Source organism: Lissotriton helveticus, chromosome 9 (assembly GCF_964261635.1).
Source record: "Lissotriton helveticus chromosome 9, aLisHel1.1, whole genome shotgun sequence".
In the NCBI taxonomy this organism is placed as follows: Eukaryota; Metazoa; Chordata; class Amphibia; order Caudata; family Salamandridae; genus Lissotriton; species Lissotriton helveticus.
Window position 1 is genome coordinate 162,617,281 of NC_136070.1, and position 27,966 is coordinate 162,645,246.

Consider the following 27,966-nt stretch of genomic DNA (forward strand, 5'->3'; position numbering starts at 1 on the left):
AACTAACTTAAGATGTTTCATGCCATCCATATGCAGTTGTCCTATCTCTGGTCTTTAAATGACATGGTATGGTAATAGTAAGAGAAGACAGGCAAGTTCAGGGTTGACCTATCACATTCCCTTGCATAAAGCCTGGCCATTTAGTTAATGTCTTTCTAACTGTAGTTAAGAGAGTCAATCTGTTTACTGCTATCCATGAACATACAAACAAGCATTGGCACAGCCAATAGGTCTCGCCTTTGGGACCTTATAAGTATTTAATTATGCAGCACAATATCCTTGGTGCAACATCAACTGTTTCTATGGCTAAAAACGTATAATGCCGCAAAGAAGAGACCTATTGGATATGCCAATGCTTGTTTTAATTGTTGACGCAAATATGCACAAGTAAATAATGGTATTTGAGCATTTGGTGTAGATGTGCAAATACTTTTATGAACTGAGCCCCATGTGAGAGGAGCTGTGGGGTCTGTCCCGGTGGTTTAACTGTCAATTGGATTTCAATTGCCACATTTCATACACTGGAGCCCTCACCCACCCTTAGTGGTTTTTCGATATTTATGAGCAGGACCCCTGGAATTATGTTTTTGCACCTGTGGTGTTTTTCACTTAATTATGTATTTGCTGCATTTGCCACATAATCTATCGACTGCAGCAAAAATGTTTTGCTCATAAGGATCAAAAGTTATTAAAAAGGCAGCTGTGTGTATTGCAGTGTAGTGGAAAGTCTTTCACAAAACTAGACTCGTCACCTTTCAGTTCCTTCTTGCTGTATTTCAGTGTTAGACCTTTACTAATGATGCATAACCTTTGCCCAGACAGTGTTAACGTAAAAGAAGACAAAATAATGCAGGAGTACGGTCACAGCATGTGCTGTATTAAGCTATATAATTTCGTCAACCCTATTGCATAATTTGACCTTCCCCGTTGCAAAATTCCAGTGCCTTTGCATAGACTCAACATCCATGAGGGGCATTACTTCCTTTCGATATACCGCCACACAAAGGAATACCACGTCTGTTTTCCCCCTTCTTCTCTAAAGTGCCACTCTGGTGGGCAGGCAGGCACAGCACACAATCTCCCATGACTCCCTTCAGACCCATGAAGCACCCACAGCACCAGAGAATATTGCACATGACCCCCTGAATACACATGTAGGGTGCACTCCCCTCCATAGAGTGCCACCACTTGCACACTGCTTCACATGAATGGCCCTAGTCAGTAGCCACCCCTCACCTGTTGTCGAAGGTGAGACTTCTGGCTTGGAAAGGCTCTTGGTAGCCGAGTGTTGTAATCCCGAAAAAGGCCATTTTGGGTCCGGAGAGTTCAGTGTGATGGCTACTGCACTATCTTGGTGGTGAGTCACTTGTGATTTAGGAAGGTGTGGTCGGTGCTGCTATGTATGACGTAAGTCTTCTGCTTTGGGGGGCTATTGGAGCGTCCTCTGCAGCCGCGGTCGGTAGGGAAGTACCTGCCGGGGCGGTGATGTGGGTAGGGGGAGGGGCAGGGTGGGGGTTAGTAATGTATGGATAATGGAGGTTTGCAGGTAACTAAACATATAAATAAATCAAACGAATTTTGTTGCGTGCACTGCATCCCCAAATGCAATGCAGTGCGCGCAACGAAATTCGTTTGATTTATTTAAATGTTTACTTACCTGCAAACCTCCATTATCCATACATTATTAACCCCTACCCTGCCCCTCCTCCACCCCATGTCACCGCCCCGGCAAGTACTCCCCTACCAACCGCGGCTGGTCCTCTGAACTGTTTCGTTGGTGAATATCTTGTTGTGAAGTAGAAGTGGGTGTTTCTGTGATCCTTACTCTGTGTCTTGGATAAGTAATTGTCTTGATGTTTGGTGGAAGGGGGAGTGGCAGTCGGTTGTTCCTTAGCTCTTCCTAGTGGGTGATTAATAGAGAAGGTTGAGGCTTTGCTTGTTGCTTGCTTTCTGTGAGTGGGGGTTCCTCTTTTAGTAAAACAACCCTGTTGTTGTAGGTGGTCCCTATATGTGGGGTGTAGCATCTGTGAGGTTGGTCTATTTGTCTGGGGTCACGGACAGTTGATGTCTCTGCGTTGGGAGTAGTCGGAGTATTGTTGTATCTGTGATGTGGATCCATCCGTAACGGGTCTATTGCTGAAGAAGTAGCTTCCGGTTGCACATTGAGTTACTGCCTGGAAATGTGGACCTCTGCAGTGCAAAAGCCTGGTGTTGCGGGGAGCTCTCTTGCTAAGAGTCGCTCGGAGCCCAGGGACGACCTGGTCCTCTATTTTTGAGTCAGAGTCTGAGGTTTCCAGCTATTACTATGGCAACCGGACAACGAGACTCGAGTGAACATAGAACAAGCGCACGCGGCAGCAGGGGGAGGGGAGAGAGGATGGGGCCTGCGCTGGATTCTCTTGTGGGAGCGAGCAGCAAGGCGCGATAATTGCTAACATATGGTGCTGCTGCTCACTCCCGCATGGGAATCGCCAAACGTGCACGTGTTGCCATTGAAAGCAATGCAACGCATGCACGTTTTTGGGCGAAAAAGGGAACCGTTGGCTAAAAGTCTTTTTCCTAAGCAGCGCATGAGCCCTGAGTAGGCGAGACCTAAAAAGTACTGTCCATCATGGTACAAATTAAGGGGATCCTAAAGTGAGTTTTGGTAACCAGCTGCTTTAAACTGAAAGTGAGCAGCTTCTTCTTGCTGATATCAATGTTTCTGTCCACTGAGGTATGTTTGGTGTTCGGACACAATCAATCAAAAAATATCTCCAGGATGAAACATCAGAGAATAAACGTTGTGATACACAAATATCTTAAATATCTTGATGCACAAATAGGAATGACAAGAATATCGCTTTTTGGGGGGTAAGTAATTTTGTTCAAAATAATATCAATTTTTTAATATCGTTTTCAATATTAGTGTGCATAAAAATATTTAGTTGGTATATTAATTTTATGTGTTACTATTGTTATTATAATAGTTAATTAAAAAAATTGCTTGTAATTTAAAAAAAGATATATTTTATTTTATGTAGTGATTTATAGTGTTGTGGCAGGTTGTTCGATTCATATATGGATAGGGTGGGACGTTAATTATTTTATAATAGTTACTGATTGTTTAATACATTTTATTTAATTATATGATTGATATTTATTATGTATATTTTGTAATGCTGATTTAATTTTGTTACGTTATTTACGGGCTTTGTGGATGTATAGGGTAGGAAGTTAATTGAGTATTAATGAAATAACAGTGAATTGTTAATTAATTTATTATGATATTCATTTTAATTATGTAATTTAGGGAATATTTATTTATTTTACTTATATTTTAGTTGTGGGCCTCGAGGTTTGTAGGGGTTATAGGGTGGAAAGTTAATTGATTATTAATTAATTAGTTGATTATTAATTATTGTTTGTAAATCAATAATTTAATTGAATTTTAAATATTTAAATTATGGAATACATATTTATTTTAATTATATCTTGGTTGTGGGCTGCTAGGTTAGGAGGAATTTAGGTTGAAAAGTTAATTAAGTATTCATTAATTACAAAGTAATGATTAATTGTTAATTCATCATTTGTTTGATTTTAAATAAGGAATATTTATATTTTAAGTTATATTTTAGCTATGGGCACTAGTTTTGTAGAAGTTTACGGTGGTAAGTTGATTAACTAATAATTGAATAAGATGTATTCATTGATAATTATTTTATTGAATAGTAATGATTTAAATTGTTAATTTTATTTATTTTTAACTACATATGCATATTTATATTTTTAGGTTATTTCCTGGTTTTTATATTAGGAGTTTATTATTTTTTTTCTAAATTCATGGTGTTGCGTATATATGTAATGTGTTTGAAGTAAAGTACTTTCCCAACTTCTGTTTAGACTGCTGTATAAATCATAAAACTAAACTTTTTGCAATTTATCCTTTCCTTACAGTTGCGCTATTTTGGGTGAGAATAGCAAATCGCACCCCATCAAAATCCAACACTTTCCCTACTGTTTCACAGACTGGAGTGGGAATTGTAACTTTTAACCCTCCAAAGCCCAACACTTTCCCTATTGCTGCCCTGTTTGGAGTAGGGATATTCAACTTTACCCCTCTGGAATCCAGCGCATTCACTACTGTTACAGGGACTGGAGTAAAAATAGTAACTTTTAACGTCTCCAAACTCCAACACTCTCCCCACAGTTTATCTGCCCGGAGAGGGACGTGTCAATTTCACCCTATTCACAATCTCAACATTTTTCCTACTGTGGCATAGACTGGAGTGGGAATAGTAATTAATGTATCAAAGGGAGGGAGGAGGATTGATTGTCCTATCAGTTCCCCAGGTCATCTATAGTTAATCAAAGGTAGATAGGACACTTGTAACCACGTTTGCCAGGAGATCTGTTGAAAAACCCTCATAAATGCTGTGTCATCGAAAAGCGATTTATCTCTGTTCTCCGCCCCACACTAGCGTTGTGGCATTTATCATAGGGTTCAACAACGTGCATCATGCCAGCACAAGAGCGGAACCTGCTTCCCACGCGGCCTGGGACTAAACAGTCCATACCCTCTGAAGGGAATGACCGACACCATTTTTTAGGTTCACGGAGTATTCACCTACAGTCTCAGGTGAAAACAATCACGAACCACAGTGGGTAAGACTTGAGAACCCGCTCATACAAACACAAATCGTGCAAGTATTTTTAACACTTTATGTTATTTGTTGTCCTGACGAAAGCTCCATAGACCCTACAGGGCCAAGAGAGCTGAAACATGTCGACTTTTTTGTGAATGAAAGTGATATGCTTGAGACTCTATAACTCGGTCCACTGAGCATACCCACCCTACCTTTTAATTAGTTGTCCAACAACTAAATAAAGTACGGATGTTGTCTGGAAACTATTTTTAATTTTGAGAAAAACCTGCCTGTGGGGTTATATTTGGAGATCTCTGGAGACTGCCACGTTAACATCAGAGATTGCCTCGGGTGAGGCGGGCATGATGCACGTTGTTGAACCCTATGATAAATGCCACAACGCTAGTCTGGGGCGGAGAACAGAGATAAACCGCTTTTCGATGACACAGCGTTTATGAGGGTTTTTCAACAGATCTCCTGGCAAACGTAGTTACATGTGTCCTATCTACCTTTGATTAACTATGGAGTGGGAATAGTACATTTTTCTCCTTCAAAGTCCAATACTTTCCCTACTGTGGTTCTGTCTGAAGTGGAATTAGTAGATTTCACCTTCCAAAATCAAACGCTTTCCCTACAGTAAAGAGACTGGCGTCGGAATAGTCAATTTTACGTCTCCAATGTGCAACACTTTTCCTACTGTTGCACTAACTGGAAGGGAATAGCAAATCTCACCTCTTCGAAACCCAACTCTTTCCCTATTTTGCACAGAGTGAGAATATAAATGTTACCCCTCCAGAATCCAATGATTTCCCTATTGTTGCTCTGTTTGGAGTAAGAATTGGAAATTTAACTCCTCTGAAGTTGAACGCTTTCCCTACTGTTGTATTGTTTGGAGTGGTAATAGCAAATATCACCCCTCTGAAGTCCAACCATTTCCCTACTGCTGCACAGATTGGAATAGATATAGTAAATTTTACTCCTCCTAAGTACAACACTTTGCCTACAGTTGTGCTCTTTGGAGTGGGATTAGTAAATGTTATCCCTCCGAAATGCAACGCTTTACTCACTGTTGCACAGACTGGAGTGAAAAAAGTCAATGTTATCCAAACGAAGTCCAACACTTTCCCAACTTTGCATAAACTAGAGTGGGAATAGTATATTTAATAATGTTAGAATTCAATAGTGTTCATAATTTAGGGTAAATAAAGTTGATAGACTTAGTTGTTTTATTTATATATTATTTTACATTATTTGTTTTTATTTTCTAATTTAATTTAGGAGTTATAGTATTTTTTGTAAATGTGTTTTCTGGATTTTTCAATTAAAATACTATAGTGTCAACATTCTCCTATTCAACTTTTGATATATTCTGTATGGTTTTATTGTGTATGTGTGTGTATGTACGCTCCCTCCTCAGACACCGCATGCAGCCTTGACCCGCTGTATTTATTTATTTATTTATTTTGTGGCTTGTAAAGCGCCTGGTGACCCGAAGGCATCCCCGCGCTATGAGGTTGTGAGATCCAGGAGAGGGGGGACCAGGGGACTATTTGGGGAAGAGGAAGGTTTTAAGTTTTTTGCGGAAAAGAGCGTGGCAGGGTTCAAGGCGCAGATTGCGAGGAAGTGCGTTCCATTTTGAAGATGCATTGACCGAGAAGCGGCGGCCACCGGTGCGTGACTTCTTAAATTTTGGGACTATGGCCAGATGTTCACTGTCAGATCGAAGATTTCTGGTGGCTTTGTAAGGAATGACCATGTCTTTAAGGGCGGCAGGGCCAGCCCCGTTGATGAGCTTGTGCGTGGTGCACAGGGCCTTGAACTCCACTCGCTGGCGCACCGGAAGCCAGTGCAGAGCTTTGAGGGCCGGTTTGGTAGAGGCTCTGGGAGGGAGATTCAAAATAAGCCTTGCCGCAGCGTTTTGTGCACGTTGGAGCTTGGTCAAGGTAAATTCAGGAGCGCCAAGGTAGGCGGCGTTACCATAGTCCAGCCGGGACAGTATAAGCCCTTGGACCAGCAGTTTCCTGGACAGGGGGGGGAGGAGAGGGAGGATCTTGCGAATTGATCGCAGAAGGCCAAAACAAGTACCAGCGGTCTTGGCTGCCTGGGTCTTCATGGAGAGGTCCTGCTCCAGCCAAAAACCTAGTGTTTTAATTTCTGTCTTCGGGGGGGGATATCACCGAAGGCGATCGGCCACATTGATGGGGGAATGGAGGACCATTTATTACCCAGAAGCATGATTTCTGTCTTTGTGCCGTTCAGTTTCAGGGCAGATTCGCACATCCAGGTGTGAATATCTTGCAGACAGTGCAAAAGTTTTTCTGGGTGGTTGTCTAAGTGGGAAAGGGAGACGACGAGTTGGGTGTCGTCAGCATAGTTTACTATTTTTATCCCATATGGGGTCACAACATCTTCCAAGGGGGCCATGTAAACATTAAACAGGGTGGGACTAAGCGAGGACCCCTGGGGCACTCCACATGTTAGAGGGAGGGGGTCTGAGCGAGAGTTGCTGTCCCACACCTGAAATGAACGACCAGAAAGGAAGGATTCGATCCATGCATATACCGTTCCCCCAATTCCTGCCCTGGCCAGGCGATGGAGGAGGACACGATGATCCACCGTATCAAAGGCAGCACTGAGATCCAGGAGGATCACTGCCACTGATCCTCCTGAATCCAGGATGCTTCTTGCCTCCTCGATGACGCAGAGGAGGGCGGTGTCTGTGCCCTGGCCCGGCCGGAAGCCTGTTTGGGACTGACGCAGGATATTGTTAGCCTCAAGGAATTGGGAGAGTTGCCCATTGACTAATTTCTCCGCCATCTTGCTGATACAGGGGAGGAGCGATATGGGTCTGTAGTTCGCCATATCGCCCGGGTCCAGTTGGGGCTTTTTCAGCAGGGCCTTGACGACAGCGCTCTTCCAAGTGGGAGGTACTGTGCCATGGGACAGAGAGGTGTTAATAAGATCCCTGATGGTGGGGGCTATGCTGGTAGACACAGTTTTTAAAAATCTGACAGGGGCCGGGTCCAGGGGAGAACCGCTTTTCATTTTTACCAGCATGGCGGTGACCTCAACGAGGGAGGCTGCTCTGAAGGAGGTCAGCCGCGGGCTGTTAGTGCAGGCGACTGTATTAGCAGGATAGAGCGGGCTGACAGATGGGAGGGAATCCAATATCCGCAGGATTTTGGACTCGAAGTAGGTGGCTAGGTCTTTGCTTCTATCCGGGGGGGGGGAAGAGCAGCGGAGGCTGAGGGGATGTTAAGTAGTTCCTTTACTATTAGGTAGGATTCCCTAGCAGAGTTAGACGCATTTTTTATTCTATTATCATAGAATGTAGCCTTGGCTAGTTGAATGGCCGATTTGTAGCGTCTTACCGCGCTGTTGTATATGTCTTTATTGCTGTGGAGCCAGTCTTTCCTCCACAATCTCTCAGCCTTTTTACACTCTTTGCGGAGGTCTCGGAGTTCAGAGGTGTACCATGGTGCATGGCCCTTTATTCTATTTTTGATCTCCCGGTTTTTTATAGGAATGATGCTGTCAAGGGATGCGGAGATCCAGTCTCTAAATTGGGTGTCGGCCTCATGCGGGTCTTCTGCCAGAGTCGGAGTGGAGGCGTCCAGTACTTTGGACCAATCCTCCGCCGAAAGTTTGGCCCAAGATCTAGCTTTGGTGAAGCTAGGGGGTTTATGGGGATTCTTGCGAGCCCCAGGAAGAAGGAATGTGACCAAAAAGTGGTCCGTCCAGGGGAGAGGTTGGGAGTTGATGAATTGGAGAGAGGAGATATTTGAGAACACCGGGTCGAGTAGGTGCCCTTTTATATGTGTAGGACCGGTGTTGGCCAGAAAAAGGCCGTGAGCCGCTAGGTCACCGATAAGGTCGGCTGCTCCTATATCCAGGGGATCGTCGAAGTGGATATTAAGGTCTCCTGTTATTAGGAAGTTGGATGTCAGGTGAGCCGAGGAAGAGACAATTTCCAAAAGGGACGCTGCGAAGGGGGCGGAGTGGCCGGGGGGCCGGTACACCAAAAGGCCTGACAAGGAGTTGGTCGGTGTTAGCTGGATCATAAAGAGGCAGCTCTCTGATTCCCGAGTTGTTATCTCACTAATCTGTACTTTATCTTTTCAAAATATTTTCTTCAAAATTTCTTCTAAATCTGAAGGTAAGAGCCAACTGAGCCCAACCCACATTTTGTACCCAACCCATAGTCGTGGATTTTTTTTTTTACTTTGGCACGGACTCCAGATGTCCACAGCTGGCGCTTTGATCTTTAAGGCACTATTTTTACTTAAACTTCAAAAATTCATAACTCTGGTTCTACAAATTGGATTTTTGTCATTGTGGTGTCAAATAATTTCTTAAACTGTACTCAGTGTTTCCAAAGTGGTGTAGGATTTGCCTTGTGTTGTGTTTTTAATGTATTACTGTTTGTCTGCTGCATAAATACTTTATACATAGCACTTGGTTGAGCCTGACTGTTGTGTGTTGACCTACCAGAGGGTTTAGTACAAGTTCCTTTTAGTGAATTTTGTTGTTCACCATGACATGGATTGTGGTGGCTACTTGAACAGGGGTCATTCCCCATTCAACCAGCAATCCATTTCTCACTGTTATCAATAAAACAGTGGTAAATGTAGAAATTGTTCATTAAAACGTGATAAAAGTTCATTTTAAATTTCAAAAAAGGCAGACTTGGTAATTTCAATCTATAAACGTATTTTAGTATTCAATATATCTTCCCAGTGAATATGTTTTAGATTTCATCTGGAGAAATACAGTGAATTTCAAAGTATCCCTCTGGTTCCCAGTGGACTAAATAATTCAAAGCTAGAACTCTTTGTGTCATGCAAGGCTTACTGGAATAAAGACCATCAATAGCTGCAAAAGCTGTTTTCCCTTAAGATCATTTTAAACTAATGCTCAGCCATTTCCCCCCTAATTCACCCAAATGAACACAGGTAACAAGGTCTGAGAGGCAAATCACAGAGCTGTCTGTGCCTCAGACTTTGGAAAGAATTCAACCGCACTTCATAGCACAACCTGACCACATATGCTTAAGAATACTTTAAAAATAATGTCACTTTTTAAGTTAGATTTCTTTAAATAACTTTGGAATATGTTTCTTGGTTCATTGATATACGCTTGAGCATCTCTAGTTTTAGATAACATTAAGGCCACAGGCTTCAGACTCACCTGTGGCCGCGGGTGGCCAGTAACAAGACAGGTCAACTCTAGTGTTTCTCCTTCACGGATGGTGTAGACTCTTTCTGAGTAACGCTCCTCCTCTATATTACAAGCCAATCCTGAATGGACAATTCTCACTGTGGGTGGAGCTGTTAATGGAGAAAGAAGGAAAAAATACGATGCTTTGAGTTAAATGGCCAGCAAAATGATACAATACAAACAACATCACAAGGTTTTCCAGTCATAAAGTGATCCAAACTTTATTTGTTTACCCATATGATCATTTCAACTTCTGTTTTCTTACGGTACTACTGTAGCATTTTGTGGCTCACTTTTATTCTCTAAGGTGCAATCTCAGACACAGCCATTAGAACACTCATTACCTACATTTCACAGCACTATCTAGGCACCATAAAAATGGTAGTTGAGTACACAGCGTGTTGGGAATGTTAAGCGCAAGAAGAATAGTAATTGCATGAAATTTTCCGCACACTTTCTTTAATATCATTTTACCTCAGCTATTGATAGAAATTGCTATACACATGATGCTCTAAGGTGATCAAAGTAATAGTTTGGTTACATAAATGTGCACGCTTTAAGTGCATCAGTACTGCAGGGAAAATAAAATAACATTTAGATTTGTCATATGCGTTCATAAGTAACTGAAGAACACTGTGTAGATGAAAGAAAATCAAAATGATCAGAAAATGAACAATACTGCTTACTCACTCCAGTCTCAACCCCAGGAATTTTGGTTATAAATGTAGGTCAGTGTTGCATAGCACTGTTTTAATAGATCCTCCAGATTGATGAAGTAACATTAATTTATGGAAGGCATATTTAGTCTAATAGCCACTGACAATGATGATAAAATTTAACTCAATGAATTTAGGTTCTTTGTGAGTGTGTGAAAACATGAATTGTCCTCTTTAATTTGTATCCGGGTGTGGAGGACCGTTAGTGAATTATATTAAACCAAAGCATGGTACACTACACTAGCTGGTGGCTACGAAATTGTGGTGTAATATGCGTCAAATAGCTATGGCTGAGTTGGAAGTGTTTCTGGCACATGGTTGTCACGATGATGAATGGACTCATTCCATCAATGTTTCTCACCTTTGGAGAATTGAAGTGGAAGAAGGAACCTGGGTAACAGGGGTTGATATGCACATGTGAGATTGGGAGTTTGAAATCAGTCAACGAGACCTATGGATATATGTGTAGTAACTAAATGCTCAAAGAGGGACAGTTCATCCTAGAGACCCAATAGCTGAACCATTCTAGCAGATGACTTTCATCTTGTAAGTGGATGCAGACAGGTTCAATTAAGTAGCAGCCTTTGTCAAAATCTTATTGTTTTCTCATGTACTCATCCCTCCGGTGTTCCCAGCACATATAGTTGCATCATTACATATGTCTTGCGACGATGCAGTTTCTTTACCAATGACAATATACATTTATTCAGTCTTTCACTTTACTATGTGTGCATCATTAGTTTGTGTTATATGCCAAGTAGCTGTCCACAGAGCTTTCTTCAGGGTCTTTCCCACCCTCATAAAATCCTATAGGCGTGAAATAAGCCCCGTTTTCTCCCCTGTTTCATACAGTTAGAATTTGTGACATTCTGTGAAGGAATAATAATACCAAGCAAATGAGACTGACCCACAATTTAAACAAACCTAAGGGAAGTTATAACACTATTTTACAAACACAAAAGAAAACAAATTCATGCAAACAATATATTGTAGAAATGCATCCATTGCATGAAGAGAAAACAAATTATATTAAATGTATTTATTATCATGATAATCGTTTTTCACAAAAGATATTGGTATACCAACAAATCCAAATCCTATACCCTTTTCATATTTTATTTTTTTTATCTGTTTTTCAAAACCTTTTGCAAAAGTAAAATAAAGTGACACTGCTTTATCAAACAAATGTTGGTTACTTGAAGTAAACAACGGAGCTCATTGGCGCCCGAACAATAAAGATGGACAGCATGTAATCATCAGGAAAGCACTCCTCAAAATCTGGAGGGAGACCCACTGTATTACTCTCATCTCGTCCAAGTTGCCTCAATTACAATGAAAGCTGACTAGAACTGGAATGACTGTCGTGATCAAAACAGCAGAACACAGGAATAGTTTGGCAGGGGCTTATTATGGTTATTTAAATAAAGACGTGTAATATTACCAGTAAAGTGACAAATAATCTAAAATCATCAATTGAAAGTGATTATTGGTTTTATTTTGATATGGTGCTTGCAAACAGACACATATTATACAGATGAACAGGGACACATTGACCTTGAGCTACAGGGGCACAATCGGACAGTAGAAGTATGTAGCAGCACGACTCATCAACTGCTAGGAGGCAGTGCAGAGCAGGACAGGTTTGAGAGGGGAGGGCAAGAGAGCATCAGGAGACATTAGAGGGAAGTGCAGAACTCCCCCACCCCCACCGCAGTTGGTGAAAGTAGGCCATGCCTGTTTTAAAAGTGGGTGGAGTTCGACTATAAACAATGCAGGGTACAAGCGCGTATTTATTTATTTATTTTTTAAGTTCAGCACTGTGAGAAGTCATACATTACCTGTAAAAAAAGATGCAATTTTGTTGTCTAAAAATAGAGCCAGTTTCAAGGTAGAGTTAATTAACAGGTACATAAGGTTTTTGGACGAGAAATGCTGGCGATGGTACTATTAGCTACCAACGATATATAAACAATTGAATCATTCAACGTAATCATACCTGTGCATTAATCAACAAATAATTATTGGATGGCTGTAGAATTAGAGAAGCATAATATTTATGTAAAGACAATAGGGCAATATGAATTTAGCTATATATTTCTAGTGATCTCGGCGTCTACAAATTCTGAACTCCTGTGGAATTTTAAGCTGCATCAGGAAACTACTGAGATTCATTCTGTAGCTAAACACTTACTGCCATCTGCAGATTTAAACCTTACAACAACTAAGATCTGAGGAATAGCGAGCAGAGCTGGACAGGCCTTCTATTCCACCAGGCATTTCTCCAGTGGGCTGGAGCCCTTAGAGGCTGGGTTTGAAAGTCCAGGGCTGCTCCTGGTGCTTCTGCCACTGGAAGGCTTCAAGAGACCCAGAAAAAGAGGGAGGGTAGGGGAGGGGGTTAGAAAGAGAGTGATCAGGAGGAAAATAGAGAGAGGACATGAGGGATTGACAAAATGGAAGAATAGAAAGAGAGGGATGGCCCATATAGACGAAGGCAATGGGGCTATTTTGAGCATTTTTGCAGGGCTGCTTGTGGTTCCCCAGCCAGGCCCTGATAGCAAGCAATTAGTATGATGTTGTACACAGGTGTCAACATGGCCTTCTGTTAAATAGAAGAAATTCCATTGTTTTAATGCAAGGTGCTTATTGTCAAATTCTCAAACAACCTTACGCCCAGCATGGACTCTATTTACAACTAGAATTTCCACCAGGGAGGCATGGCCATCAGCGATGTCTGCATTAAGCAGCTATATCAATTCCCTGCTCAGTTTTGTTCCATAGCTCTAAGGGCAATGTGAGGATATCGTGTAGCAGGCAGTAAAAGTTAGGACTGTTTACCCAGCATATGTTGCAAAAGTTATTTTAAAACACAACTTTTTCACTATTTTCTATCACGAATGGCTTGGTGGGAGAGCCTCTCATACTTCCTTTACAGTGGTTGTCCCACTCTCTTTCTCTGAGCAGGATGGCGCTGGAATGAAAAATGTGCCAAGGCTACTTTTGGTTCCCACTGTCTAGCCCTGAACATTATTATGTTGCAGACTTGGCCCGATTCACAAAAGGACTTACAACTCGTAAAGTTACAATGGCAAAATCTCTGCACTCGGGGCGGAATCTCCACACTGAGCACTATAGAGCGGAGTTTCTACACTGAGTAGGGAGATTCTACCCCGAGTGCGGAGATTCCGTCACGAGTGCAGATACTCGCCATCATAACTTTACAAATCACAAAACGCTTTATGAATCAGGCCCACTATGTCTAACTCTATGAAAGCATGTATTTTTCTGCTAATTTAATTTCATTTATTCCATTAAAGTATTCTGCTAAAGTTTGAGATTTCACCACCAAGAAGTGTTTCTTCTATGCCATTTAATTTTCTTAAACAGTGTAAAGATGGCAAAGCACAGAAACATGTAATAACATTTTTTATTAGTTTACTGCAAAACAGGGCATCTGTTGTTTTATATAAATTGTCTCGAAAATGAACAACAAACTCATATTTCCTTACAACATTTCATTCTTCTTAGCTAAGGTTAATGAAGGAAGTATGAGATCATATCCAATATGTAAATGTTTATAATTGCAGTTCTGCATCCTAAGTGTTATTTATTATATTTGCATCCAAGAAAATGAAAGATATAATTCTTTACTAATGCAGTCAACACTGCCTTCTCCATTTGGGAGGCTGAGAAACTAAGCAGATGCCAATGGATCCCATGTTATCAGTAGTTTGATAATAAATTAATGGAAATAAAGATATTGATGGCAATTTCTGTATCCCAAATCAATGCAGTGTGTAGGGTTCAAGAGAATGGGTGATACCAACATACCTTATATCTAAAAATGGAAGTTCATCCTTATGCGTTACATAACTTTTTTAGGGGTCCTAGGCTCCTAGTGTTTGCTTAATGATATTCGGTTCTCAAACACATCTAACTACAAACTTATGCCCATCCTCATATTGCGGGTTCTTAATTTTCTATCCCTTGTCCATGTGTCTCTGAAACAAAATGCTCATGCCCTTACTTCATCACTTTTCTGTTTTCCTTTTCGTTCCCCAAGACTAAATGGTACCCAAGAAACTCAATATGGCCCTTAGACCTTCTAATCAGTCTTTAAACAAGTCACTAGATATTTGTCATGAATTTAAAACACTCTACAACTACAATATTAAAACTGTCAAATTAGTGATTTACAAAGTGGTCTCAAATATAAAAAGACCTAGAGTGTTGTTTTAGATACCAGTACATCTAAAAAGGATATAAACAAAGTAAAGTTCTATTCAACCCTATGCTTTCACAGTAGAAATAGGGAAGTATCTGTTAAACGGAGCACATACTCTTTATTTGAGCTGTAGTAAAACTCCTATAATTTACAAATAAACACAGAGTGTACCTTGGAAGCAAATACGTTTCAATAGGCATAACCTTGGCTCTCATAAGATTTACATGCAGCAGTCAGGTAATCCTCACAAAGATCAGATCTGTGAGCTGTTGCATGTAATAATTGAACCAAATACTAATGTAGATATACAAATTAAGAAAACAAATGTCCATATCGAGTTTAACTAAACAAGTAAAATATAAGAAAGATATAATATAAATAAAGAAAATCACTGCTTCAAAGGAAGGCATAAATTAAGTTTTAAACTTCACACTTACTTTAGAGTGAAGTTGGTAAACTTCATATCACACAGTTCATTAGGTTTCCATGTCTCCAAACTGCACCATTGGCAAAACAGATTTTCCAAGAGAGTTTTTTCAAATATATTTTTGTGAGAAATTTTAACTGCTAGAAGTATTTTTCTTAGCTATTTTATTTAAAGGTTCCAAAACTTTGCATAGATTTTGAGGTTCATGAAGTTCTTGGGACCTTGACTTGCTAATCTGCAAATGTTTGTGACAGAAATGAATGGGTTAGTATGCAATATTACACAGTTGGGCTCTTTTTTTTATAAATATGACCCAGAGTAAGCAGAACTATTCTAATGTTTTCATTGCAGGAGATTTTATTGTTCATATGTGCAGGGACCCTTGGTTTGGGGGGTTACAGATAAGGGATGAGCACGCCATACTGGCCTGCACATGAAACATACCCATCAGGGCTCCATATTTAATGCTATTCTGCATGAGTTTGACTTAAGGTCCACTAAGGATAGGCTGCCCCCGGACAAGGCAGATGTCACCTCCACCTTCACTGGGAGAGGCTGTGAGCCCTTTATTGATATTATTATTGTATCTACACCTTTTTTTCGCCTATGTTTCGAATTTTAAGATTAAGGAGAGTGTCTATACTGATCATAACACGTTGTGCATTTCAACCTGATGGCACCTGGTAGTATAGCTAATCAATGATGGAGCGAGGGGGTCCATGATAGCTGTGGAAGGGGAAGAAGACTCAAGTGGGGTCAGATTATACCGGACCAGTTATATGAGTCCCTGTTTACTCAGTGTAACAGGGAGTTTGTCACCTGCCTAGACAATGCGGCACAACCAATATACATCGTGGAGGCTTTTGGAAGCATGTCTGGAGTTATATGGTTTGACTCCAAGTGCTCCAGCACATCCAGGAGACTGAAGGACGTTTTGAGGGTTACACCAGGAGACCTCGCGGCCTTCAAGAGATGTTGCAGACAATACAAGTCTGCACTGGCTCTGAAAGAGGAGGCTTGGTCTGAGTTGTTAGATGCCAGCACCCAGGGTAACATCTCCAGGTTTTCGAGCATCATCAATAACCCCTTCTTGGCAGGAGATAGTGTGAATTTACTGGACACCCATATCACTGAGGATGATTGGGTAAGCCACTTTGATGGCATGTTTCAGCCTGATTTTATCTCAAGGGAAGCCCTGGAAACTGTTGTGGGTAAATTCGAGGTCATATTCACAGATCAGGAAGTAAGAACAGGCATCACTGAGCTGCCTAAACACAAGGCCCCTGACCCAGATGGGATTTCTCCAGACCTCTACATTTCGAATCTTGACATCTGGGTACCTGTATTCACCTCTGTAATTAAGACTGCAGTCAAGAATGGTCGTCCGGACACCTGGGCTCTAGCCACCATTATCCCTGTTTTCAAAAAGGGAGATCGGGACAGCACTCACTGCTACGGGTCCATCTCCCTTTTGGATTCTGTGGTAAAGGTGATGGGTCATATGGTATTAGGTAGGCTTGTGAGTGGGGCAGATGATAACAACATCATGGCAGAGGTCCAATATGGTTTTTGCCCTGTTTGCTCAATGGAGGACTAGTGTCTAAATTTATATGTGGTGTGAATAAGTGTACCGTTGTCCGCACTGTCACCATCTACTTCGGTTTTATGGATCTGTCTTCTGCATTTGATCGCGTTAACAGATCCAAGCTTTGGCAGATAATGCTTTCTATTGGTATTGACAAAGACGTTGTCCTGTTTCTATGGGATCTCCACAGAGACAATAAAGCTGTTGTTCACCACTCTAACGATCTCAAGTGACCTGCAACTTTTCTATCTTGAGAAGGGTGCATCAAGGGTGCATCTTGGCGCGTTCTCTTTTTAATTTGTATATCAACAATTTGGAGCAGGTCCTCTTGAATCTAAAAACGACTGTTCCCAGGTGGGTAACCAAAGTTTGCCTGTCCTCCTGTATGCTGATGATGCTGTCCTCATGGCGAGGACAGCGAGGGGCCTACAACATTTGTTGAACTCCTTTGTACAATTTATGGATGACCTGGAGTTGTTGGTCAATCACAGCAAATCATTCTTAATGCAGGTCGGTCTTTGTCCAGCTAAGTCCTATACATTCACAAAAGGGGCTATTCTGATTGCCGCTGTTTTGAACTTTGCTTCCAGACTGGGAAGCAGACCGATCGGGGCACTCCTGCAGATCTATAAAGGTAAATCTGTTTGAAGGTCTCCTACTGGAGCATGGTCTGGAGCTATACTGAGCAGGATGCAATGCAAATTGTTGAAAACACTTTTCTGAGATGAGACTCTGCTTACCGCAGTGCATTCCATCTTTTGTAGTGCATGTAGGATTAGGGATGGCCTTCCTCTCAGATGTGTTGGATATTCCTCCTTTATCTTTGTGGATGAAAATCTGGAATAATAAGGAAAATGCCCGAAGCAAGGAATGTGTAAGGGACTGTCCCGGTCAAGGAAGCCTAGATCTATTTGTTACCTGGAGGATGTCTGTAGTAGCATTATGACTTGGGTGAAGGAGAATTTTTCAAAAAGCCTATGTGGGCCAGAGAAGAAGTGGAGCTGAGGAAGTCTAGTGTGCATAGGTATCTCTTATTTAAAACTGTGTCACCAGCTGAACCCTCTCTTCTATGGTTTATAGGTACCCATGACTATTTTTTACTGACCAGATTTTGATTGAATCTCTTTCATTATCTTCTAGCCCTTCCTTGTGGCACATATAGAGGGCAGGGCCTCCCACCCTGTGGCAGTGACTGAAATTCACTACAGGATATGATGCACTTTTTAAGGTCTTAGGCAGGTGACACCCGCTTTTATTTATTTTTACAACTACTTTCAAGCCATTCAGGATTGTACATTATTAGTTAGTTTAAGGGCTGCTATTAGGCTTAAGTCGAGTTGTGATCAACCTTTATGGTCATTTATCTGTCACTGTGTTAACATGAATTTGGTTTTAACATGGTCCGAAATTTAAAAACAATTGTTATGGGGTCATGATGGATGGTATTATTGCCATTGATATAGTCCTTGCTATCAATTTTGTATTTTATAGTGCCTTGATGATGTCTTTTCATACTTTGGACCTCGTTGTTCTTGACGTAGCGCTAACATTTTAACTTTGTAATAACAGACCTATGATGGTTACACTGTACTGTTATTCTGCGTACCGGATGTTGTTGTTTTTATCTGTGTTTGCTTGACTCTTATGTTTTCCTTGCAAAAATCGAATAAAGTGTTAATGAATGAATGTGTTAGTTTTGCGGCACATTTATTAATACATGTGTAGCAAAAACTACAAAAGATGCAGGGAGTGGGTTGACAAAAGCTAAGGGTAGAACAAGAGGATCAAGCACTTGCTGCCAAGAAGAATGTAGCAGCAAGTGAAGATGTTCAAGCTTAGGATTAGTAAAGGTTTGTATTGAAAAGGTCCAGCACCACAAAGATGAAGGATGTATATGACGAGAATTCAAGGTGAGTGGCTTGACTGTAAGAAAAAAAGTTTTGAGCAGTACCAAATTGTGCAACTGTATGACATATTTGCATCTTGACTGGAAGAATATTCTAGCTGCAGTCAAATGTTTTGCCAAACAGAATTCTTCAAGCAAAATTTACTTTATGAATGATTTTCTATATGATGTTCTCTGTGATTCAACACACATCACCTAGTTTTCTTGAAACAAATTATAAGCCTAGCCCTCAGCTTGAGTAAAACTTCCACAATAAACAAGAGGAGCACCAGAAAGCTGGAATTTGACAATAGATTGTGCATGCACTCTCATTTTAGACAATTTGCTACTAGACATTAGGTTTCACAGAGTCATTATCCCCAATCATATGGGGACCACACAAGCCTTGGTCCAAAACTCACTGTACATGAAGCAAGGAACCTGGCATTGTTAGTTGGTTATTTAAATCAAGTTGGATTTTTTAAAAGAGATAGGAATAATTCTGCCAATATTACTGAAAAATAAGGTATTAAAGAACTGTGGGCATTGAAATATTCCTCTTAATAGGTATATACTGGTTCTAAGGTAACAGTGGTAAATTGTGGAGACCTATCTTGAGTTTAGTAGATTATCTCAATTCAAAGACTAAAGCTGTCACATATATTACCCTCCTACTTTTAACACTGTCATATATCATATGTAGTTCCTACTCTATGAGACTCACAACGCAGGTAAGTCCCAGTCCTGCTCTACCCCTTGTCTGTCTGTCAATAGGAAGAGGAGGAGCCGCGTATCGCTGCTGCTTGTTGCCGCCACCGCCGCCGCCGCTGTTGCTTCGCGGTCCACGGCCTGACTGTTTGGCCTTCGAGCATTCTGGTGTGTACTCCGGTGTGCCTTTTGGGGTCACTGACAGAGTTCTGCCAGAGCTCTGCTCGGTTTTGCCTAGTCTTGGGGGCCTGGAGCTGCCGCCTTTGTCTTCCTCTGCACCCTCATGTCTCAGGTCTCCTGCCGCCTCTGTCTCCTGCCCGACGCTATTTGACCTACTTGCTGCGGTTCAGCTTCCGTTGCTGCTCCAGTCTGGGTGGCTGGGGCTGCGGACTTGCCAAGGACTGAGAGCAGTGTGTACAGCTACCTGTGTGTTCGGCCGCCAGTACAGTTGTCGCAGGATCGCTAGGTGGCGCTGCAGGCTTGCAGAACAACCGGATTGCAAGACTGCAAGGAGGAAGGAGCAGGCAAGGAGTGAGAGATGAGATGGGCTGCTGCTACTGCTTCCGGAGTATGCTTGGGCACCCCTGTGGATCTCCAGTACTGGCAGCTTGCGGTAAGGCGCTAGCAGGCAGCATTGGAACCTGGTGGGGCAAGGGAAGGGTTTACCAATAGAAAAAAAATAAAAAAGCTAAGGCTAGGCCATCCTGCCTTGCTCACACTACGCTGACTACAGCTGAGAAAGACAGTCTAAGGAAGCGAAGAAGCAAAGAAGGCCACCTCATTCCATCAAATAATTACCCCAACCTTAAAGATCATTGAAATCAGTCCTGCACAATAAGGGAAATAGTTGGTGCAACACTATAGTTGGAATCTTTTCGCATTGTGTATACTTGTGTATACTTGTGTATACTTACCTGTGGATAGTATTTTTCCACACTATTGTGCACATCGTGGCATACAGGAAAATCTGGACTCTTTATTAATTTGAGCAAGGTAGCCACTATAAATGCGCTCAGTAAAAGAAAGAACTGTGGGTACTCCTGAAAAACGTGTTTGAAAAAATCAAGCACCTGAAGTGCTAAAAAAGGCTAGAGCTAAAGCTCAAACTAAGGGGGTGAATCAGACTCTAATCTCTCCAATAGCTAGGATGTTTGAAAGATCTACAAAAATTCCCCAGAAATTAGATTTTATGAGAGATCCTACAACAGTACTCATGTCAATGCAACTCGAATCAGAATTGAAAACTCTACCGACCCCAATGGAGCCAACAAATGAGTCAAAAGAGAACTTCGTTTTACCCGATGAAGTTGAGGAAGATTGGGTATTCGACCAATCTAAATACAAGGAAGGGAAAGAACGAGAAGGACAAAGTAATGTACACATTGAGGAAAGTGATTTACAACAGCTAGCAAACCCTCTGAATCAAATAATTTCACAAGCAATTATATGTAGAGAGGGGGAGAAGACAAGGATGCTCGTAATAACAAAGGACTGTGATCAAATTGATGAGAACAAGAATATGTACTATGGAGGAGCTTCGCTTCCAATAGAAGTGAAAGATGATATTAGGAAAAAAAAGGACGAAGTAGTCAAGGAACAAACACTGGATTCTCAAGTATTTCATCGAAAGGCCAATGAGGAGGATAAAATTGGTCTTATATTAGGAAATCGTCAAGAAGACCCTACCGGATCAATTAAATTGGAGTACGGCACAACCGGGCAAATAAACGAGGCCGGTGAAAATACCACCACAGTACAAAGATGTGAAACCCAAGAAATGTTAGAACAGTCCGCTAGTAAACAAACAAATAAACTAGTTAGAACAAACAGTCTTTTAGGAAGCAACAAATACCCTTTAACTGCAAATAAATCAAGTCCAGTGGATTAACGCCAAAACACTGAGCTGAAGCCATAAATAAAGAAAGCAGTCAAGATGATAACAATAGCCCCTCGAACTGTAAGGAACTATACATGGACAAAAAAACAAAAACAAAAAATGAAAATCAGGATCCGGGAAATATTTGGGATATATTTTATCAAACATCAGTACTGTCCCTTGAAGCGCTGACAGAGCAATCAAACAAAATGGATATTCAAATAGACACACTGGGAGTCATGGCCAATGCAGTCGCCGGGACTGAGAATAAATTGACTGACTTGAACAATCTTATAATAAAAGCACAAAGGGAAGTTGCACCAAGTTAAATTGAGTGCACATGTGCTCCAATAATTAACAAACTAGTAACCATTCCAGAGGTTGTGAATACAATCCTTGAGGACGTTAAAGATATTGTTTGCACAAGAAAAAAGGATTACCACAAGCAGGATGGATATATTCCTAATGCAAGGGAACCGATTCTAGTAGATAAAGCGGAGCAACTGAAAAAATTGAATACCAAGGATGCTAGTATATCAAATATGGCAATACATCCGAATCTAAAGCAAGACAAAAATAAAACAAATGGTAATAAATTATTGTTGGATTCTCCACAAGAATTCAATAAAGAAGGCTCGAAAGACTATGACTCAGTAGTCTTTGAAATAACAAAAACACAGAGAAAAAAGCTACGTAAAGCAAGAGATAAGGCAAAATTGGAAAGTTTGTCAAAAATTGATACTAAATTGGTTACACCAAAAGAAATAGGAACAACAGTAGAAACCAAAACAGCTTTAAAATCAAACTTAATTGAAGTAGGAGGAAACCTAAGGAAAACAACAATAGACAGCAAAACTACTGGGACGAAATCCTCAGACGCTAAACTAACTAGTGATGGAAAAGAAAAATATTATGGTATTTTTTTCTAAACCAATGAATCCTCGAAGCAATCAAAAATTGGTCAGATCAAATATAAGTACAATAGCTGAAAACAACAACGAAAGATTGTCTGCTCTTGGAGTAGAACCACAAAGGGTACATGAAGAAGAAGAAGCAAAAAACAAAACCAACGGAAACGGTTGTGTAATAAAAGATCTTACTTCCTGTGACATTCAAAGTGAACAAACTAAAAGTATGACAAAAGAAATGACGCCATGGAACACACCGGAATTCAGAATAACAGTGCATAATCAGAATGCCATGCAAAATCATAAAGACCCAGCAACCCGTACCTAACAGAGCAAGAAAAAAAAATATTACCACTCTTGCTATGAATACAAACCAAAAAGAAGATATTCCTGTGGGAAATTAACTGGGGGCTGATAGAACAATGGATCATTCTCGGAATACATTAGAAACAACCCTAGTAATTGAAAGAAGTGGTCAGAATAGGAGGATCACCTACGATGAAAACGGAACACCGGAGGGCACAAAAAGTCACACTAGGCTTTTAAAAAATAAGCCTGCCAAAATTATCCTCAAACCTCTTTATGAAACAAGAGGATCACATGACATCTTAAATAGAGGAAATATCCTCCGACTAATGAAAACTATACCATCACTTGAGAAGATAACATCTGAGGATATTGAATTTGTAGGTTTTCAGCCAAACCCTGAAGGAAGACTTCCATTAACATTGGTTACAGTAGCCACTGGGCATATAGCAGACTTAGGGGCCTATTAGGATGGCGGACGGACCTGCATCCGTCCGCCACCCCCGAGGTGGAGGGACCGTCCACAGGGGCAGCGGCGGTCCCTCTGGTGCAATTAGGTTGTGACCGCCGCCCTGGCGGTCATATCCCGTATCTTTAACCTTGCGGCGGGTGCTGCTTGAAGCAGCACCCGCCGCAAGGTTAAAAATGCATGTTTTGCAGTTACATGCACAAAGCGGCAGGCACCGCGCGGTGCCAGACGCTTTGTGCATGCAACTGCAGGGGGGTACCATAGGTACATGAATCCAGAGTGAAACAGAAGATTGCCTAAGCTTACTTTGGGAAACTGAATATTTTCTGCTAATATATTTTTTTAAGTATTCGTTTTACTAAATACTGTACTGGTGGGCATTTCAAGCGACTTAATAAAGCATGATTATCCATAAACAATATTTGGAGCTTCAACATGAAGAGGAGTTTGTTAGGTAGGTAGTGTTAAGAGAAAGTAAAGTGTTTTTAGGTGTGAGGGATATGTAGTGTTAAGGTATGTTTTTAGGGATTAGGGATGGATTATAGTGGAGTAGTAAGTAGTGTTTAGGGTTCAGGGAACGATAGTTGTGGAGGTGGTAAGGTGGTGTCAGGGTTCAGGGGAGTAAGAGGTTTTATATATGCATGTGTGGTAAGTGTAATAGATAGAGTTGCTCTTCGTTACACTAAGCTATATTTATGAAATTGGCTAGGTCACCCTGAATGAAGAGCTGCTAGTTACTTGCATTGTAAATCATGTGAAATTGTGAAGTAGAGAAATGAGGCAAACAGGCAGGGAGTGTAAGTATTTGGGAATTAAATCAAGTAATGATGTTAATGGCTTATTGCTAAATGCAACCAGACATTAAGAATTAATAACATAACCGAAAATGTATAGTGAACAGCTATATTAACATCCTCAGCATAGGAAACTAGTACTTAAATAAAACATGTATGATTTTGCCTTAAAAAGGCATGTCATTTGAATGCAGCTACAGGTAAGATATTAAATACACTTTTTTGACAGAACAATAATGGTGTAGCTATATAAAATGTGTATGTATTTTTCTGTCCTTTTCATTGGTGTGGTGGAGTGCTTGAATACCCTTGTCAGATGGTGTCCCTTTATAAGGAAATGCATGCAGACCCATTGCTAATCTAGGTTACTATGTGAGAACCCTGTGAAATGCACTGGAACTCTGATATATGTTTTGATTAACTATAGTTAATTTACATCTTATTATTGACGTGAGTAGGCCTAGGTGCCTGACTCCTTATTGAAGTAAACACTGTATTTTTGCTTGCTCTGCATAATATTCTTTTTGGTTCAGGCTCAATAGACACTGTGTTTTTGTTTTATTGTTTCATAGCTTACAGTGTGAAGGTTTTATAATTGAAATGAACTGATTGGAAGATGATTCTCAGCACCTGCACAGGGTTGGAGCCAGTAGTGATAGGATACTCCTTTGTGAAATATTGTGAAGGGCACGATGATAAAATAATCTGGGACTGTATTATCCTTGGGAAGGAGGCTGACACCAAATGCAGTGAGAAAACTGATTTTTGATTTGTTCTTACTTGATGGGAACCTGTTAAATGTATCTCTTGGAGACAATTTCATGTTTTAACTGCATGAACTGAGTTAGCTAATTAGTGCATTTGCCCCAGTCATACTTTGCAGGTGGACCTCTTTTTCTCTCTCTTGAGACTTAAAGATCTTTATATTTCTGCTCATAGATTTACTATCTGGAGAAAGTATATTTCTCATTTTGTTTATTGGAACATTCATTTGGCTCTACTTTTGAGTCTCTGCTTCAAAACTTTCCAATTCACCCTCAACTTTTGTTTAGCATTAGGTAGCTTGCATTTATATGAATGGAATATTTTTTCATTTTTCATATGTTGTCTTTAATAAATGTTACCAACATTTGCTGATTTAAATTGGCTACATCATATTCATACATACTGTATTCAGGTGACAATTAATGTATGCTTAACTGATTTGATTTGAGATAGTAACTTTACTAATTTGTTATTAAACTTTTATGGTTTCCAAAATGACTCTTCTCTGTCATTCTTGTGGAGCAAATTCTGCTTCACTGTCATTGATAAACTGCTGAATTTATGATTTCAGTTTGCGACAAAGGTCCACTAAAGTGGACATAGCATAAAGTCGATTTTGCTCTAGGTTCGACCAGTAGAAATATCAACCTTATCTATTGAGTTAGCATTGGTGACATCATATCATTACCTTTGATGTTTTGGGGGAGGAGAACAATGGAACGGGCTGTCTGTTCTGCTATCCCGATAATTATTGAGAAGGAGCATCACTGGTATCAGTTGTGGGCAAACAGAATATATGCATATTTGTATCTCGTAATTTGGGACATCAGGTTCAGCAATTTAGACAGTCACTTCTAGTACTGCTGTAAATTTAGTACCTGTGACTGCTGTGCCTGCTTGCTTTCAGAGTCTCAATTCTGTTACAATTTGAGTCTACACAGCAACATCTTTGTTACAAATATGGTTGTCCAACAGAATTGAAGGTTACAAATATCTATTCCAATTTCACCACAAATCTCACTGTATTTATTCATAATATTTAAAAAACGCAGAAATTGTAATATTTGTTTCGCAGTCAACTCTCCTCTTTTGCACGGGGTCTCTCTTCTGCCACAGCCCTTGTATGACAACCCAAAAAAGATGCATTGGTTCGATTCATTTGTAATGTAATTTCTGTTACCATACACTTTTTTTGAATTTTTAGCATTAGAGAAATTTTCAATGTCAATTCCATTGTAATGTCATAATTATTGAGAACACTGTCCACTATGAACCCAGCAGACATTCTATTTTCAGAGAGCGGACAAAAATGGTCTCTCGCGGCAACTGAACCGGAGGTGACGGGAGTGACGGGCTGCCAGGAGAAAGGAGCAGGGAGGCCGACTACAACCCAAAAGAGGACTACACAGTCACAGGACCATTCTCAAGTCCAGTGATTCTGTTGCACGCTGCTTTTCAAACAGCCTAAAAGAAGATAAAGAGAACAGCGGTGGGAGATTCTCTATTGATTTTTCGGTAGAGAACCGTCGAATTTATAATCATTACGGTGGCTCCTCCTGGCAGCAATATCCAATACGAACAATACAGACCAACAGGTCCAGACATACGGCCTGAAGTCCGCACATCAATATAGATGGCGAAGTTATGAACATTGGTTAAATACCCAACTTAAAAAGAGATATCACACCTGTTAATTGATGACGGCAGATGGTGATTCTTTCTCACTTGGATAGTCAGCACCCTCCAGCAGAGCCACTTTTACTTTTCTGGAATAAGAATCAGTCCTGAAGAAGGTGTTCAAAGAAAAATACCGAAACGCCGCGTCGACCTTTTGTGATTCTTAGAAATTTTTTAATTTATGATGTATAAAAGCCACAAATGTTTTTAACATGATTAATAATTGTTTATATTAAACTTGTCTTTCATACTGACTTTTTTAAAATTGTATACATGAATGATACCGATTTTGTGAATTGTCTTTGTATAATTATAAAAATAAACATCTTATTGATACAAAAGTTTTACCATAGATGTGTTACTATATGCCCTGTATATGTGTATAGCTGGAAATATTCTGTGTTGCAATTTACCCTAGATATTATTGTGTGAGCCCGACACACATCTAAGTCACTCTTGTCCCCCTTGTCCTGTGACATCTTTGCCTTTCCCGCCTAGTTCATGGGCATGCTGTTCATAGTTACATATTCATAGTAGCAATACCAAACTCGGATATACTTTCAGATATCCATTTTTTAATTGGGACGCCTCGGCCTTTTGATGACAAAAATGGTCACCACTGTAAGTCTGCTAGTACATAATGTTTTAATGCTTCCGCAATTTAACATTTTCCTGGAATGATGCTGCCTTCAGGACAATTATGATACAGTTCTCCAACACTAAAAGCCATTCATAAGCCAAGCGCTGATTTCTAAGAAAAACAAGTGTTAATGTGCTCAGCTAGATGTTTACAGAGCAAGTTTAATTAAATATATGCCACAGAGTTACAACTGGCGGCTCAGGGTTATGCGGTTAGTGAATCACTGGCTTTATGTTTCAAGTGTTATTGATGCATATTGTGATGTATATTTCAGGCACCATGGTTACAGAAGAACAGGCCAGGTTCCCAATCAACTTGATGTCTTTTTGTGTGAAAAATGAGACAACATTGCAGAAGAAATCACAAGCAAGGAGCAATTGTAGGCTGGCTGTTCTGTTTGCCAATTACACTTTTTTTTCTGGAACCTGTAAGCCTAATGGATGAAGAGGAAAAGAGGTCTAGATTTCAGAAATAAAAAATATTGACAGAAAATATTGACAGACATGTTATAGTTCTCCAATAGGAAAGACATGAAAGTAGGAGTCAGTTCACACATTGACATAAAAGTGTGAGGAAGGGTGATTGAATGAGTGAGTGAGGAAGGGAGGGAGGGAGTGAGGAAGGGAGGGAGGGAGTGAGGGAGGGAAGGGGGAGCGGGGTGGGAGGAGGGAGGGAAGGGGGAGCGGGGTGGGAGGAGGAAGGGAGAGAGACAGCTAGAGAGAGAGGGAGAGAGAGAAATGAAAGGAGAGTGTGAAAGAGAGAGCTCAAGAGACGGAGAAAAAGAATGCACACAAGAGAGATGCAGAAGGACAGTCAGAAAACTAGAGTTGGAGAGAGAGAGAGAGCTCTAAAGACAGATTCACGGAGAGCACTTGAGAGAGAGAGGTATAGAAGGTGCAAGTGAGAGAAAGGAAAAGTGTAAGAGTAAAAGATGAGTGAGATAAAGAGCGAGGAGGAAATAGAGAGAGAGAAGAAGAGTGTCACTTCCCATTTCAATAGTTTTCCAGAATCAGAATAGATCTCACCCACAATGGATTTCCTTTTAAATTGAAAGTATGTTTTACTTAACATTTTTAAGAAACAGAAAGAAAGTCAGCAGTGGTAAAATGATCATGTAAAGCCTGTTATTTTCCAGTGATTCTGGAA

General features: G+C 40.6%; 1 protein-coding gene across 6 annotated transcripts in view; it reads right to left on the reverse strand.

The window, feature by feature from the left end:
* MDGA2 (MAM domain containing glycosylphosphatidylinositol anchor 2) overlaps positions 1 to 27,966 on the reverse strand; it is a 1,540,171-nt gene that overhangs the window by 1,014,331 nt on the left and 497,874 nt on the right. For all 6 annotated transcript variants that reach the window (XM_078659694.1, XM_078659693.1, XM_078659692.1 and 3 more), the window contains one exon: positions 9,813 to 9,952. In XM_078659694.1, the coding sequence (XP_078515820.1) occupies positions 9,813 to 9,952 (140 nt within the window). The remainder of the gene's footprint in view (positions 1 to 9,812; positions 9,953 to 27,966) is intronic.